Genomic DNA, 17,903 nt, shown 5'->3' with positions numbered 1-17,903 from the left:
CCTAAAACCCAAAAAAGTATTTCAAGGCTGTTCCACTTGGGTAAAATGGTTGAGAACGACTGGTATAAACCATTTTGTCTAGAGTTAGAATCATATTGTTATGAGCCTAATATTAAAACAAAAAGAAGTAATCCATTCTTTGATGTTACTATCCTATACATCTTCATATTGTATTTTTAAAGTATGTAGATAAATTGAAGACAGTTCCATTTGAATGCAGTACTAATGGAGTTTTATCTAATTCTTCAAAAAAAAACTCAGAGTATGGTAAATTGCCTTTTTCTTGTAAAATATATCTTTATTCAGTTTTACAGAACAAAATAACATACATAATAACAAAGTCGAAAATAAAATACAAAGTACAAAAGGAAGACAAAAAGTAAAACCTAAGGACTGGAGCTTAACATTAGTCACAGTAGCCATAAAACTATTACAATTCAACATTTGTATTAGACATAAACACTCTTGTACCCTGGTATACATATCTCAATAAAAATCAATTAAAATTAAAAGATAAAAAAACATAACCATGAATAAAAAAAGGAAGATAAAAAAAGAAGAAGAAAGAAGAACTTTTCAAAAATTGCCTTTTTCTTAGGGTTTATCCTAAGATTGAGTTTTAGTACCCAAATGGATGATGGGAAGGTGTAGGAGTGAATTTAGGAGTGAAAAAAAAGCTAAATGTGTGATCTGTGATTAAAAAGGTCTCAAAATATGTCCTTCTTTTGGAAACCATGCCTAACAAAAGAAGGAGTAAAAGTCACTCTGTTGCTAAATACAAATTACTGGCATTACAGGGGGCCAATATGAATGTGTGGGATTCGTAAGAACTTTGTTCAGAACATCCAACATTCAGTCATAGCATACCCCTAGGTGAACTTAAGGTGACTGAATGACTTTTAGCTTTTTGTTGAAGGCATATATCTCTATCTTCTAAGATCACTGTAATTTAATTGACAGGTACATTTGACTTGCACTTGATCTCCTTCTGACCTGCATTTGACTTGCTTCAAGCAAGTTGACATTCTCACAAACATGCATCCATGGGAATGTAAAACCTGCTTGAAATTCCATCAACATACCATGATTAAACCATTAGACGTATGTTCTATGTTGTGTATTTGCGACTGGAAATTAAGAGAAGTGTTGAATGGGCAGATGGTAAAGCAAAAATTATGACAGGCTCACAGAGGCTTTAGTAATTTGCACATTAAAAAAAGTTATGACATAAATATTCTTCAACTTCTGCTAAAATCTACCTCACCTTTTCTAGTTTGTGAAAATTGGAGACTTACTGGTTCTGTAAACTGCAGGGAATATACTATGTTCTCATTAAAATAATCCTCTTCTTTTTTCAGTACATTTGTGCTTACAATATTAATCCTCTGTAACAGTTGTAGCACTGCATATGTTTTTCTTCCAAAAATAGGTCTAGCATTCTCACATGCAGTTAAAAGTAGGTTACCTTTTTGGCTGTTGCGTCACTTTTTAAATTGTTAATTCTTTAGGAATTAGTTAAGTAGCATATATATACACATAAGAAATAATTCAGTGAAAAACTATTTTCATGGTAAGCATCACATATAATGTAAGAACTTTTTGTCGAAGTGATAAAGCACATAAACGCTCCAACAAAACTCATACAATATCCACAATGGCTCCTTAAAGAGGAACTGAACTAAAAACTGCAAAATACACTTTCCTTCAATCCCACAGAGCATTCTGATCCATCCGGGGGAGTCCTGCATCTGGTTCCGTGTCCTCCCGGCATCCATCCTGGATACTCCTGGTACTCCTGGCACTGCCATCTTCGCCTCCTTTTCCAGGTTCTTTATCCTACGTCACTCCACCTAGGTGCGAGATCAGGTGACATAGGATGAACAAAAAATTTGCCCATCTCACTGCGCATGCATGCGTTGGTAAAATATGGATTCTTGGTGTCATGTCATTGCTATTGCTGTATTTCTTCTGGTGTCTTCAGAACACCTACGGTATAAATTTGTTAATACATGTAATGTTTCACCACAGTTTTTATGGTCACAGAGGTGTGAATTTCTCAGATTCTGTATAGATCACCTTTTACGTCTTTGCAAATATTCTTGCTAGTAAAGTGTTCTTAGATTACTTACAGGTTTCTGTCACCAGTGTCTCTTATTTCCATGACAGTTTGTAGCACCTTTTACACAGGAACCTGTGAGCTGTGAAGATTTTATTCAACAGTGATAAGAGAAAAAACTGTATGGTAAAAAAGCAGAAGGAAAATAAACTTATAAAATACACTAAATTACCATCTTTAAAAAAAGAGAACAGAATAAAAATTGCTGAAACCTTTTCTTCCAGAAAAAATAAATATCTGAAACTGTGAAACTGTGACTCCTGTTTATTCTCACTCCGTACATATAAACACTTATTAATTGATTATAGGATTTTGTTTGACTTTTCTTGTTTTTGGATAGCGCCTCTGGAAATTACAGCAATACAATTTTTCATGATATTGTTTATGACTAGCATTCTTAGAGATACCCTGTCACCATGAAAATTAAAGGCACAGGAATGATTTTTTTTTTTTTTTTTAAATCATTATTCTTTTTATTTGAGGATGATGCCAAAATAAATAGTACAAAAAACAAATGAACATAAATTATAGTACAAGAGAACAGGTAGAAAAGGTAGTACATTCAATATAAAAACAGCAAGAAAAACAAAACAGTCAGCATTTTTCTAAAGATAACAAGTGAATTGTAATATTGCTAGTCCTTAAAATCAAAGCCAGAATCAAGAGTAACAGATGGGTGTTTTGAAAGAATTGTCAATGTATACCACAATGTTCTTCTGTTTCATAATGTTAGGTAATGTAAACCTCAAAAAATTTGTTGGTCCATTTCTCCTTTTTTAAAGAATCTTTAATTGAAACCATTTGAAAAACATACATAAGCTTAGATTTGAAAAGACCCAGAGTTAGTGGTACATTAGGTATTTTAAATGTACACTTGTCTTAATATTCTTTATACATTATATCATATAGTATCCTTCACAATATGTGTCTTGATATGTCTCTTGATAGTAGACGTTTAATAGGCCACATTAAATTTTGTGCCAGTAAAAAAAAGTTAGAAATGACAACCTTGCACAGATATTTAGATCCAGTCTAAAAAGAAGCACAAGAGAAAAAAGAACAGCTTGAAAACTTTGTTGTCTACACAAATTGTATTTTCTGTCCGAATCTATCCTGGCAACAACAGATATCTAATATATAATATATATCTAATATATATTTCACTTGTGTTTTTTATATTCATTTACAGGCGGCCTCCTGAGGATAGACTCCTCAAATTAATAACTTTTTATGCTACCTATACCAACCAATGAACACCAATGATTTTTATTTTAGTTTTGGAAACTGATTATTGACTATGATCAAAAAGCAATGTTGTCATTAGAATACTTTTCATATACAATTTCTAATATGTTTCTGCATGGAAAATGTTGTAGGCCCAATTTAATAAAGATATCCACATATAACTGTATTGGTCAAATAAGCTGGCAATGTGTATTCACTTGTGCACAGGCTGTAGTGTGCTTACATACCACATTATATTGACAGGAGGTTTGTTATGAAATGTACAGTGGCCAAATGTCCACTAGCTGAGCCATAGCATTAAAATTAAACTTTTGATTTTTCCTTACTATTTTGGTTCTAACCATTGTTACCATTTGTAAACGCACAAACCGTATAGAAATCATGCTACGTCAAGTGTGCTGCCTATCAAAAAGAACCCATAAACTCCATATGCACACATTGTGCACACATTGGGCCTGTTTTATTAAAGATCTCCTAGACTGTTGTTTAGACCTAGATTGTTGCAATGTCATCTATTTTCTACCTTTTGGTTTATCCCTTCTGTTTTTAGCTTTGTTTAGTACACCAGGCCCTAGCTATGTTAATACTCTCTGCATTTGTCGCTAGTTTCTCAGGGAGGAGACTGAACTTCAGATGTTAACAACAACATGTCCATAGGTATTAGGAATTCATTGTTAAGGCAGCAACAGGACCAGTGAATGACATATATATATATATAAATATATATATATATATATATATATATATATATATTGTACTATAACCTATAGCAAACAAACCAAATCCTGCTGTCCTTCTATAGGATTTGTAGATCTGTATGCAGAAATGGGGATGTAGGTTTGTTTGAAAGAAATTAGAAACAGCTAACAGCTTTAAATGTGGTTTTTCTTACAGATCTGTTCCAATTTTATCAAGCTCTTCTACAGCTACGCTATTTAATACAAGACTGCCTTCTTTGTTTTGTGTTCATCTTCACTGAACCAAATAATAATAGTACATCAATCCAGCGGCTGAACTATAAATACTTTGTATGAGTAATAGTTGGGTCTTTGAATGATCATGGCTATTGATACCTGCTATGTCTCACTTTCTATGTAACTAACAAACCTTTGCCTGTGTGTTATGCTCAGCACCCACAAAGGAAAACAGGATACTGACATTCTCACAGACACGGCATAAGAAATAAGAATTATATGAATTCAGTCATAGTTGACGTCTCTGTCCCTGCTTTTCTTGTCTGCAAAAAATAGGAACAACATAGACTTTGGTCATCAGACTTGGTTTCTTCACAGGTAGCCTCTGTAACACTGTCACACAATTGTAAAATAAAGGGAAAAAGAACAAAATTATAAATAACACAATTAGCTATATATTTACACAAAACCCTTATTATGACACTTTGATGTTACTATGTTGCCAAACTATGGGCAATTAAGTATTTACATAATTATAGCAAAGGAATAAAGTGTGATTTAAAATCACTGTCCTCTGTAGCTGCTGGCAACTCTCAACATTCTGAGCAGAAACTCCAAAGTTGTTAGGCATGATCTGAGCTGTTCCACTTAACTTCAGTGCTTGTGATGTGAACATTGAGGATGAATTTCTCAACAAGGGTTGCAGCTACAGAGGTAAATAAGGCTGTATGTCTGTAAGAGATTTTTGTTGCTACCTGCAAAGTGTGGGTTGCAGTAATAATCTTACTTTATTGATGGTAGCAATAACCAGGCCTTTTTTTTAACATTTATGCTATATTTTAAAATGGCCAGCTTAAGCCACAGCCAGTATATTCTTTCAGGACCTGTATTCAAAAAATTCACAGATTGCAGATAAAAGATAGCTCAACCCCTATGATCCTGGTAGCTTAATTTATTCCTGGCACAATGTCAGGATCACCTTATCAGGATAAAATGTTTTGCAGTGTGCAGTGTGTGTCTCTGGTTTCAGATGTGCTGCTATTAGCTGTCTCAGCTAAAAGTGTGTGTGGCTCCAGATCATGTGAACACAGTTGAGCCTGTTATCAAAATCACATTGAGTCAGGGACATTTGGTATTGTTACATGCCTTACATGCCATCTCTTGCTTATTAAGAGTGGTCGGTGGTTGAAACTGTCTGCAGCTCAAACTGTTTGAAGCTCAAATGCCAATCATTGTAGATTTAATGATTTGATTAATTAGATTAGTCAATCATATAGTAATTTCAGGAAAAAGTTATTACAGTTTGTAACTTTTTCCCTCTTTCCTCACTGCTATCATTTTGTTTTTCACAAATGCAAAGTCTGCGTCTTTGACAGTCCCCAAAATGCCAATTTTTGCAGTAAAAAAGAAAACATTACTTAGGACTGTTCTGATTACTGAGTATGTAGAGGGCAGGTTGGCAAGGAAGTGTCATGCAAGGTCCCCTTTATGTCCTCTTTATTTCTGTGAGTGACAGCACGTTGTGAATCATTTGCTACAGTGTGCCGGAATACTGTAAGTCTTTTTTTTGTTTTCAGTGAACACTAATAAATGAAGTGGTTCATACTGAAGCCATAGAACATAGGGCCATGTGATTTTTTTTTTGCTTTGGGATTCCTCTGTCAATGCTGGGGTGAACTAGCCATAGGAAAAAAAATACCATTTGTCCACACTCCCTTACCTGAAACAAGATAAGTCCCACAAAAGGTTTATGAAACAGTAGTAAAGTCTACAATAGTGTAAGCTGAAACAAATTCTCTTTATCTAAATACAATCCATAAATCAGAGTCACAGTCTCCACTGCAGTAATCCTATCCTCACCAGAACCTAATAAAAAAGATCTGATATCCTGCCCAAAACGGGGTGTTTTTTTTGTATCCTAGATGCTTATAGGTTGTTTCCTAGGGATAATATTGTATTGGCAGTCTGAGGTGAGATCTCAACATCCACTCAGTAGTTGCCTCCCAAAAAACAGTGTTTTTACTGTGTTCCCAGATCTTACTTTTTCATTATACCTGGTAAATTTTCTGTTCCTAAAATGGTTCAACTCAAATAAAAAGTATATGTTGAAAAACTAAATGTTCTTATCACTGTCAGTGTCCCTGCTGGAGAGATTTTCCATTAGCTTCAGTGCTGCCTGACACCCTTCAATTATAAAGTGAGAAAAAATCTCCAAAATGGGAACCCTGAACAATAAAAAGTTGACAGGTTAAACCCTTTTTTACACTAACCTAAACAAAAAAAAATAGGTCAGAGTTACCATGTAAAATATAATTGCACAAAAAGCTGTTACACACAGGGTTGCAGAGTAATGGTCATCATCCTACAATAGTTGTTGCTGTAGAGTCTTTTCAATGCATAAGTCCTACTCTTACCTATTAGAAAATAAGAAGAATCCAGGTACAGAGCTTGATATCATTATCTGTAGGAATAATAGAAAGTGCCCAAAGAGAAAGGTTGGGTGAGAAAATTAATTAGAAAACGTTGTTAAAAAGATAAACAAAATGTTAAGGCCTGATGTGTCTATGTAGCTCAAGTTAATTGTAAGTCTTCCTAAATGTCTTACTGTGATATTATTCATTACAGGGAATCTCTTCACTCTGAAGAATCTAATAATCCAGAAGCAGACAGCCCCTCTCCTACTGATTGTGCCACCTCTACCCCAGAAGCACTGCCAACTATCTACCCATCGCAAGCGGATTCGTGGAAAACTTTGATTGGAGACGTAGGTAAGGATTTTATTGTTTACATATTTTACATTTATGTGTTCTCTGTACACAAGCAAGTGCAGTTATTATTTTAATAGGTATACTTGGCAGCAAATGTACTTTTTAAGCAAAGTTAGGAAACCTGAGGCCCTTCTGCCATGGCAACCCTGATGCCCTAGGCCACAGTTTATACAAAAATCCAGCTCTGATTATGCCTCAGGATCCTTAGGTATATATCTGCAGTACCTATAGGCTAGGTAAAGGTCTTGGAACTGAGTCCTATTTTTTTCGTAAATCTTGTTTGAGATTCTATGCTAAGTTGATGACTGTTTGCAGAAAAAAATGGTAGGTTGTGTTCAGGGTAGGGAATTACTAGATATTTCAGTGGCTGTTTCAGCTCAGCAAGAAACTCGCCGGGGACAATGACCAGTGAACTTCATGTGTGTCTTAGTAAATGGTAAGCAGAGTAATAAGTATGCTTGTTAAAAAGTACGAACCATTACCGATAGCAGATATTGAGTGAGTTAGGAAAGGACATTTAAGCATTGCCTGATTTAGTTTTCAAGTTTAAAATGCTCCAACATTGATACCTTTCAGTGTTCATGTCAATAGACATTATAATTAAACACTGCATTTTCTATTTAAATGGATGCAGCTGTCTTTGAATGAAACATGCAGCATTGTACAAGACAAGACTAAGTTAAACGTAGATTAATAAGACATGTTGCATCCTAAGATTCATTTGTGCTCAGTTAAAATCAATTAGATTTCGCTAAACTGTATTTGATGTGCATTTGGGAGGAAAATTTCACAGTTCAGCAAAATACAGTTGTTTTTCAAACAATGCTAAAGAAATGTTCAATTTTTATACAGAAAAAAATTAGGCTTAGGAAAGTTCCATGCAACTCTAGAAAACAACAACCAAAAAGATAATACCAGTTCAGTATAAATCAATCTCGGGGATTAATTGGACCCTTTGTACCTATATTTCCTACATTACTTCATGCACTAGAATTTAGATTTGGGATTGCAGAATGGAATCTGTGTTTCTAAGGAACATTGTGTGACATTACCTGTCTTACTGCTTAGGTAATGAACTCAAAATAATCATAGAAAAATAGTGGCAGAGGAGCGTCTCTCTACATTAGCAGCTTGTTTAAATAGTGCTTTAGGCATTCACGACACAGTGAATGAGAGTCACATTTTTTAAAGCACTTTTCATTACCGATTTAAATGCCACCAAGATAATTTGGTATGTGTAAATGTATGTGAATATATATATATATATATATATATATATATATATACATATTAATAGTCATGAATATGCTATATTTAAAGTATTCATTACCCACAATTTATATTTAGGTACCTTTTATATCAAGTTTTTATCGTTTAGTAAAAAAAAAGAAAAAAATAGTTACCTAATGTACTAATTATTTTTGTTTTCTTCTGGAGAGTTCCTGTACCAGGAATACAGAGATAAATCCACACAACATGAGATTGAAGCTCGAAGACTTCAGGACAAGTATCCACAGCCTGCCAAAACTCCAGATAGCCCTAAATCACCAGAAGAAGGGTCACCCTCAGCTATAGGAAATCACCGGTCTAATTCAACTCTAAGTCGCTTACAAAACACATGTTCTGGCTTTAACCTATGGCAGGATCTGCCAGAAATCAAGAATAGCAGAGTTCTGACTGTACTTCAGCCACAAGAAATCAAACTCCAAGAGGTATGTTTGGAAGCTTCTTACAAAATGATGATCTAATGTATTTCAAGTAATAATACACAGCGTTTTGTTAAGACAACCCTAAAAGTCTATACCTGCCTATTCAGCAAGCAAAGAAATCACTGTGGTGATCTAAATTCTGCCTGTTTCTTGTATTGCCCCCCCCCCCATTCAGTGCTGGAAAACCTGTTCAGATTGGACAGGTTGCTGCTCTTGTAGCACTTTTTCTAATGTATCCCAGGATAAATGTCAAATTTAGAACCTGAATTCCAACATGTGCTATTACTGCAAATTATGGCATTGGTATTTTGTTATTTACCCCCTAACCCTGTGATTACATGTTCTCCCAGTGTTAATGTCCTTTCAGAAATGTTGGTGCCCTGTGCCCACCTGGCTTTGGATACAACTCTGCCACACAGAATAACTGGATAAGTATAACAGCCAGGTATTTTCAAGAGAGGTCAGGAATGGCTGCCTCCTGATTCTTTCAGCAATACTTTTTTTGGCCATACAAGGCACATCGTGGTACCAGATTGTGCATATTTCTGCAAGGACTATATTCACAACAGATTTGTCAAAACTTTGCCTGTAATATGTGTGGATGGTAGCCATATATGAATAGTGCACAGGCATGAATCTGATCCTCTTTGTTGAGAAACAACCTGTTCTTTCTCATGGAACATCATACAACCAGAACACCTTTTTGTGGACAGTACTATTTTACCAGCATGGAGCTGGTATTCTTGGTGATCATGTGAAACGCAATGCAGTTGATGTAATTGAAGTACATTGAAATGGGGAGACTTAGTCAATGCTTCTTAAGATGCAAATTTAAATTCAGCCACACAGAAGGAAATAGACCTTAGAGTAATGTATTTTGGTGTAATTCAATTCATTTGCTCTTTATGTCATGGTTGAGCCTACTTCTAATATTTGCAAAGTAATTGTAAATTTTCAATTTGCTTTTGATATTTCCTTTAGTAAGTGAACAGCTTAATTTCCTTTTGTAAATCAACTGCAATGCAATGTAATTGCAACACAAATTTTTGTTTCAGACACAGTTGAATTAAAAAGATAATACCAGTTCAGTATAAATCAATCTCGGGGATTAATTGGACCCTTTGTACCTATATTTCCTACATTACTTCATGCACTAGAATTTAGATTTGGGATTGCAGAATGGAATCTGTGTTTCTAAGGAACATTGTGTGACATTACCTGTCTTACTGCTTAGGTAATGAACTCAAAATAATCATAGAAAAATAGTGGCAGAGGAGCGTCTCTCTACATTAGCAGCTTGTTTAAATAGTGCTTTAGGCATTCACGACACAGTGAATGAGAGTCACATTTTTTAAAGCACTTTTCATTACCGATTTAAATGCCACCAAGATAATTTGGTATGTGTAAATGTATGTGAATATATATATATATATATATATATATATATATATACATATTAATAGTCATGAATATGCTATATTTAAAGTATTCATTACCCACAATTTATATTTAGGTACCTTTTATATCAAGTTTTTATCGTTTAGTAAAAAAAAAGAAAAAAATAGTTACCTAATGTACTAATTATTTTTGTTTTCTTCTGGAGAGTTCCTGTACCAGGAATACAGAGATAAATCCACACAACATGAGATTGAAGCTCGAAGACTTCAGGACAAGTATCCACAGCCTGCCAAAACTCCAGATAGCCCTAAATCACCAGAAGAAGGGTCACCCTCAGCTATAGGAAATCACCGGTCTAATTCAACCCTAAGTCGCTTACAAAACACATGTTCTGGCTTTAACCTATGGCAGGATCTGCCAGAAATCAAGAATAGCAGAGTTCTGACTGTACTTCAGCCACAAGAAATCAAACTCCAAGAGGTATGTTTGGAAGCTTCTTACAAAATGATGATCTAATGTATTTCAAGTAATAATACACAGCGTTTTGTTAAGACAACCCTAAAAGTCTATACCTGCCTATTCAGCAAGCAAAGAAATCCTGTGGTGATCTAAATTCTGCCTGTTTCTTGTATTGCCCCCCCCCCCATTCAGTGCTGGAAAACCTGTTCAGATTGGACAGGTTGCTGCTCTTGTAGCACTTTTTCTAATGTATCCCAGGATAAATGTCAAATTTAGAACCTGAATTCCAACATGTGCTATTACTGCAAATTATGGCATTGGTATTTTGTTATTTACCCCCTAACCCTGTGATTACATGTTCTCCCAGTGTTAATGTCCTTTCAGAAATGTTGGTGCCCTGTGCCCACCTGGCTTTGGATACAACTCTGCCACACAGAATAACTGGATAAGTATAACAGCCAGGTATTTTCAAGAGAGGTCAGGAATGGCTGCCTCCTGATTCTTTCAGCAATACTTTTTTTGGCCATACAAGGCACATCGTGGGACCAGATTGTGCATATTTCTGCAAGGACTATATTCACAACAGATTTGTCAAAACTTTGCCTGTAATATGTGTGGATGGTAGCCATATATGAATAGTGCACAGGCATGAATCTGATCCTCTTTGTTGAGAAACAACCTGTTCTTTCTCATGGAACATCATACAACCAGAACACCTTTTTGTGGACAGTACTATTTTACCAGCATGGAGCTGGTATTCTTGGTGATCATGTGAAACGCAATGCAGTTGATGTAATTGAAGTACATTGAAATGGGGAGACTTAGTCAATGCTTCTTAAGATGCAAATTTAAATTCAGCCACACAGAAGGAAATAGACCTTAGAGTAATGTATTTTGGTGTAATTCAATTCATTTGCTCTTTATGTCATGGTTGAGCCTACTTCTAATATTTGCAAAGTAATTGTAAATTTTCAATTTGCTTTTGATATTTCCTTTAGTAAGTGAACAGCTTAATTTCCTTTTGTAAATCAACTGCAATGCAATGTAATTGCAACACAAATTTTTGTTTCAGACACAGTTGAATTTAATCATTTTGTAACAAATCATATAATTAACTTAGACAACTATTGTGTTTTAGGCAATGTTTGAACTGGTGACTTCTGAAGCATCTTATTACAAGAGTCTGCGCCTTCTTGTGTCCCATTTCATGGAGAGTGAGAGGCTCAAAGCCACTCTGCATCCGTCAGAAATACACTTCATCTTCTCCAATGTACTGGAGGTCCTGTCCACTAGTGAAAGGTAAGTACTGGCTAAGCTTTCCTATTGGGTCTGCAATAGTTGATTGCTTGCAAGGAAAATCTCTTTTAAGAGGTTACACTGCTACCACTTCTTTTACTTACCTTCTGTATCCAAGGGTTTTGCCCTGGGCACTTGTTGTGGCTATAGAGACTGTTATAAGTGATTTCTCTACTCTGAATTACCTTCTAAGCCTGGGTCACAGAAAGTGGTCTCAACAGAGTTGTGGTGTGCTCTCATTTATTTAGGATGGGTTCTTGCCCCTAGGGTTTGGTAAGCACTTGTTGTGGCAGAAGAAACAGCTGTCTGTGAGAACCAGGGCCAAGCCTATAGCCAGACACTCCTCCTCTACCAAGAAATTAATTCACTAACTCGTCTCTAAGAGCACAAATTACTAACTCTCTAAGTGCACCCTCAGAGGAACTCACTATCTAATGTCCCTACCATAGGCATTGTTTGCTGTCCCTAACTTAAAGACAAACTTTTGGAGGGGTAGATGGGTTAGGGGTAGTCAATAATCCTACCTATTGATTTTTGGGATGTGGTAGGCAAGAGTGTGTTTTGGCCAATATTGGAATCTGGGACCTTAGTTTTGCAATGAAAAGCAAGAGCAGAATGCTAGCCACTATGCCTGGTAAATAAAATAGTGGGGAGCACTGGTGGTTGTTGTGAAAACTCCTCACTGATTTAAAATAACTTGCCAAATAGGAGGGGGGTGGCTTAGCGCACGGCGGAGTAGGATGCACGGAACGAGGGCTACCAGCTTTTTCTGTCTTGCTCACGGCTCCAGCATCTGACTCTCACAAGCAACCACTCCCTATAGGGAAGCACGGACATCAGGTCTCCAACGAGATGCCAGGTGGGCCTCGACCTGGGAAAATCAGTACTTTTTTTCACCCGACCAGCTCCTCCACGCCTGCAACCTGCAGCTAATGTGGTGGCAAGATGGCGCTGGCTGCTGACACGCCGGCAACCCAAGACCCCACACAGCCACAGGTGAGCCCTAACCCTTACTCCCCAGCCCCAAGCAGCCCCAGAGATCCCCTAGAACAGGAACTACATGCAATTAACCTTCCTGCACCTAACCTCACCGCCAGTAATACGTGGCTGGAGGATGTTGAATCCCTCCTAAAAGTACTCCCCACAAAAGCCGATTATGACTTCTTATTCCAACGGATGGAGGGCACATATAGATTAGAGATGGTTGAACTCTGAAAGCATGAGGACTTAGAAAACAGAAACAGAAGCAAGCAACATTAAACCAAGAGATATCCCTGAGAGTATTAGTACAGAGGAGCTGCTGCCAGGTGCAACTGGTAGTTTCAATGATTTATTGCAAAAGCCTTCTGATCACTGTATGAAAATCGATCGGATCCACAGGGCCTTGGGTCCTAAATGCCAAGATCCTACTCGCCTACGTGACATCATTTGCACGATTCACTCATACCGCCATAAAGAGGAAAATATGAGAGTCGCTCGCTCTCAAGCTCCATACTGTTTAATGGTGGCCGAGTCCATCTACTGCAAGATCTCTCCGAAGTGCTCCGATCACGCAATATCAAGTACCACTGGGGTTTTCAATTCCAGCTAATTGCCTTTAACAATGGAAAAGCAGGAACTTTAGACACCTGGAGGTTTTATCCTTCTTCCAACATGCCTTGGGTCTTTCTGACATCTCTATCCCGGATTGGGCGGTTCAACTACCCTCTTTGGATCCTCCACAGCCCTCTCCTTGGACTCTACACAAACACAAGTCCCCATGGAAGATGGCCTCCCCAACAGCAAGCCAGGTGGTCCATGACTGCTGAATTTCTCCGGCCTCCTTTTTAATTTGCTTTTCTTTCCGGGTCCGACTTTTACAAGAACACCAACTGATGAGAATACCTCACTGCCTTTGCTCAGGAATGTTTAATGTTCCACATGTTTGCACCTAGTTCAATTGTTTACATTTATGCTGCAATTACTGTTGATGCTATTTTATGTTGATCACAGGCAGCCCTCTCCATTGACACCTTTACTCGATAACCCCTTATTCCCCTCACAGACTCTTTATAGAGCGTCTGGAGGCATACAACAGGCAATTTTGGCCCCAGGCCCGCCACTTTGTAGATCACACATTTGGCACTTTCGTGCCAGCAGGAGTTAGACCTCTTGGCTCATGCTCTTGGCTGCTCGACAGACAGCTGAACAAATTCACTAAAACCCTACACCTCTCCACACATACCTGCAGATCTTTGACAGCTTTTGAAAATTTGTGCACGCTATCAGAATTGCGACGCCATTTGGTCTCCATATTTTGCAAGAATTTTATTGGCTGTCAGGATACAAACTTGCCCAAGTTTCTGGCAGATTGGCATGGGAAGCTGGGTCAGGAAATAGCAGACACTGATTTGCTTACTACAGCCTTATGCATTGCACTAATGTTTCCCCCTCCCTGGTGCTTGGGTTGCTCTCCATCTCCCCTGATCCAGAGCTTACTGGTAAGAGAAGCCTATGGGGACACCTCTTAGCTGCAGCTCGCCAACTCATCCCACTTTTCTGGAAACAACCTTCCCCTCCAACACTTTCACCCTGGATTACAAGAGTGAATGAGGTGATGAGGATGGAGGAAACAAGGGCCTTTGATAATGATTGCATGGACACATTTTTCTCCTGTTGGGAACAGTAGAGCACCTCACCTAAACTTAAAATCAAGATTGGTACTTGTTCTCTGCAGAGGTTCTCATCATCTGGTAGCCCCCTCCCCCCCCACACACACACACACACACACTCACACACTCACACACTCACTCCTTTTTGTTATAATGCCCTGTAACATATGAGATGGCTGTAACCACTGATATTTTCACTTTGTTTTATTTGTGACGTTTGTTTTATTGAATTACCATACATATATATTTCATTTCATATGTTTTCGCTGTATCCATGATATGTAAAAAAACTCTCCAAAAAAAACATTTTGAACCATAAAATAACTTGCCAAAAAGAGGTGGACTGAAGCTCTTCTGCTGGTCCATGGGTGTGCAGTGGTTATGCCAGGTAAGTAATGGACCCTGGGATGATATTGATTGTTTATGTGATCATGCACCCATCCTCCATCATTAGACATTTCACTTACCTGTGTTTCCTCTACATGATTAATTTTATATTTTTTTAATCCAATGTAATAATCAGTGTTTACAAACAGCAGTAAAACATTTGTATCATTATATTCTGTTGTTATATTCTGATGCTCCCCAGGTTTCTTCTGGATTTGGAACAGAGATTTGAGGAGAATTTGGTGATTTCAGATGTCTGTGACATTGTCTATGAGCATTCAGCCAATCACTTTGGGGTCTATGTCACCTATGTCTGCAACCAAACCTATCAAGAGAGAGCATACAGGAAGCTGCTGTGAGTTCAGCAATGGCAGAAATGTAAATGTAACCAAGCATACTCTGCTCTCCTCTCATGTTTGTCATTCTGTGTTTCCCTAAAACGTTGCTGTATGTTCTTTATTGCATGGTACAGACTATGTCACATATTCAGCAATATATTATGTAATTGCGAGAAAAGAGATAAACTAGTCTAGCTATTGATGGTCAAGTCCTTTTCTTATTTTTGTAATAGTGACCTGCCACAATATGATCACACCATAAATGTACCCTTTGTCCTTGTGATCTTGGTTTGCTTAGTGCTGTGATCTGATCACACACTCACACACACACACTTAGCTTTGTAAAAATGTACTCACTTTTATCTGGCATCACGTTGTATCTTACAACTTTCCTGGCAGTGAACAGATGTGTCATAATGTTCTGAATTTGTAAGCCACATAAATTATTTTACACTAAGAGGTCTGCGTTTGGGATCCCAAGTCTATTCATCATTTTTAGTAGGGTAAGAAATCATTACTGCATTATAACAAAGAAGCATTATAATTTAAGAAAGAAAAGATCCAGTTGGTGGGTGCCAATTTTCCACCCATGGACAGTGAGTGAAGCAATACTTTCTAAAGTTTTTGGTATCTTAAGTTTACAGCACTGGCTTGCTATTACATACAAAAATGACATAGAGGTTGGGAATGTATTCTGTACACATTGGCAGGGTATAGATATCCAAATGTCCTACAGCTTCTAAAGTCTGGGTTATTTAAACAGGTACTAAACATAGTATAATGACAAACTTGGTGCCATTCCTGCATGCTTAGTATGCTTAGCCATAAAGCAGACAAAGGTAGCTGATCTCACACTCCACCAGATATATAAAAGCCTTGCACATTTTTGTTAGCAAGCAAAATATGAAAAATGTAGTTCCTCATTTTATTTATTTTTTTTACAAATAATTTGGTTCCTCATTTTTTTCAAACATTTGAGTTTCCAATTATGAGATATGTAGCAGGCTCACCCGGTCCTTTCACAACACAGTCAGTTGCCTTCTGGAAAAATCATTTAAATCATAGCATACAGCATAAACTACTTTTCTCCAAGTAATACTACAGTATACATAAATATGTATCAGAACAATATTATAGTTCCCCAACATTTTGTTCTCTTCAACAGTCATGTCAATATTACCTTCCAATTCAGTGCCTTGCATAGTCTTTATATTTATATGATTCACCCAAGTTTTATCTACTGTAAATATTAATGAGCATGAACATCTATGACTCATGAATTCTGAATTGCAAAATAGTTTGTTCCAGCCATTAAAAAAGTCATGGAAACATCCAAAACACCTTCCCTGTCCATCAAATAGTCTATAATGGCCCAGTCTTTTGAAATACAGGGCTTCTGTATTTCTAAAGCCCTCAAAATGTTATCCACTGCACATTGTACCAAAAAGGTATGCTTGTGCATAATGCTTTGGACACCAGACTTCCAGACGAGACCAATGTCCCATTCAATCAATCATTTGAGGTTCCTTATACTACACACTAGCTGGTATTTGTTCTCTAAACAGAGCCAGCAACACAATTTGTAGCCCCAGAAAAGGATTAGGAAGGGCTAAAACAAGTGCTCAGACACATTGCATTCTACATCTGTGTTCTGGGTATTCATATACTGTATGTCCTCTTGTTAGTAATCTACCATCTCCCTTGTCTAGTTTCTATTTTCAACAATTTGTAAGAGTTTATTCACTACCTTACCAGTGACATACCTTGCATCATCATAGGTGACTTTGATATACTTACTGGCAAAGCAGTTCCACTGGCTCTAAATTTCTATTGATAACCTACTCCTTCAATCATCTCTCTCAATAGTCCTTCTCCCCACCCAAAAAGAGGAGTAAACTTTTGACCTAGTCTTTACTCAACTTTGCTTGGTCACAAACTTTGTGACATTTACCTTACCTTATGCTATGCCTTTATCCTCCCAACCCTTGCCATTCCTATCCCCACACAGATTCATACTAACTTGCACATGCCCTGTACGAATATTAACCCAATCTGCAGTTCCGATGGTCTGCACCTCATGAGCATTCTGCCTTACTATACTGACCCTAAGGCAGCAGCCAATCATTATTATAACACAGTTACTTCTGTTATGAACTCAGCTCCACTCCTCACCATTGCCTGCCCCACTCAACCACCAACCCTCAACCAACTAAACCGGATGGCTGAAAAAGTGTTTTAGGTTGGCAGGATGGCCCTGAAAGAAAAATGCTAATTTAGAAGACATCCAAGCATACATACAAGGTCTGATAAAACTCAGGGAGGCATTTCACCTCACTAGTTACTTCTTGCTCATTTGCTATCGTTGCTAAAACATAGAATCTTTTCAACACCTTTATTTTTTACTGTGTCCACCTCCTTTACCATCTGCTTATCATCTAAAGACTTTGCTACACATTTCACTAGCAGAGTTTCTTTAATATGCAACAGCATCATCATTCAACCACACCTGAGAACTCTACTACCTGTCTGGTTCACTAACTAATCAAGCAGTTACTTTCTTCTTTTCAAATCCCACCTCACAACATGTGCTCTGTAGCCCATTGCCTCACATTTTCCATCTCT

At 37.3% G+C, this 17,903-nt stretch overlaps 1 protein-coding gene across 1 annotated transcript in view; it reads left to right on the top strand.

The window, feature by feature from the left end:
• NGEF (neuronal guanine nucleotide exchange factor) overlaps positions 1 to 17,903 on the top strand; it is a 102,098-nt gene that overhangs the window by 63,461 nt on the left and 20,734 nt on the right. The window contains exons 4-7 of the mRNA XM_072407781.1: positions 6,901 to 7,043; positions 8,481 to 8,755; positions 11,748 to 11,908; positions 15,146 to 15,298. Of these exons, the coding sequence (XP_072263882.1) occupies positions 6,901 to 7,043; positions 8,481 to 8,755; positions 11,748 to 11,908; positions 15,146 to 15,298 (732 nt within the window). The remainder of the gene's footprint in view (positions 1 to 6,900; positions 7,044 to 8,480; positions 8,756 to 11,747; positions 11,909 to 15,145; positions 15,299 to 17,903) is intronic.

The sequence above is a fragment of the Pyxicephalus adspersus genome, chromosome 4 (assembly GCF_032062135.1).
Source record: "Pyxicephalus adspersus chromosome 4, UCB_Pads_2.0, whole genome shotgun sequence".
NCBI classification, from domain to species: domain Eukaryota; kingdom Metazoa; phylum Chordata; class Amphibia; order Anura; family Pyxicephalidae; genus Pyxicephalus; species Pyxicephalus adspersus.
This window is presented reverse-complemented; position numbering and strand designations above follow the sequence as displayed.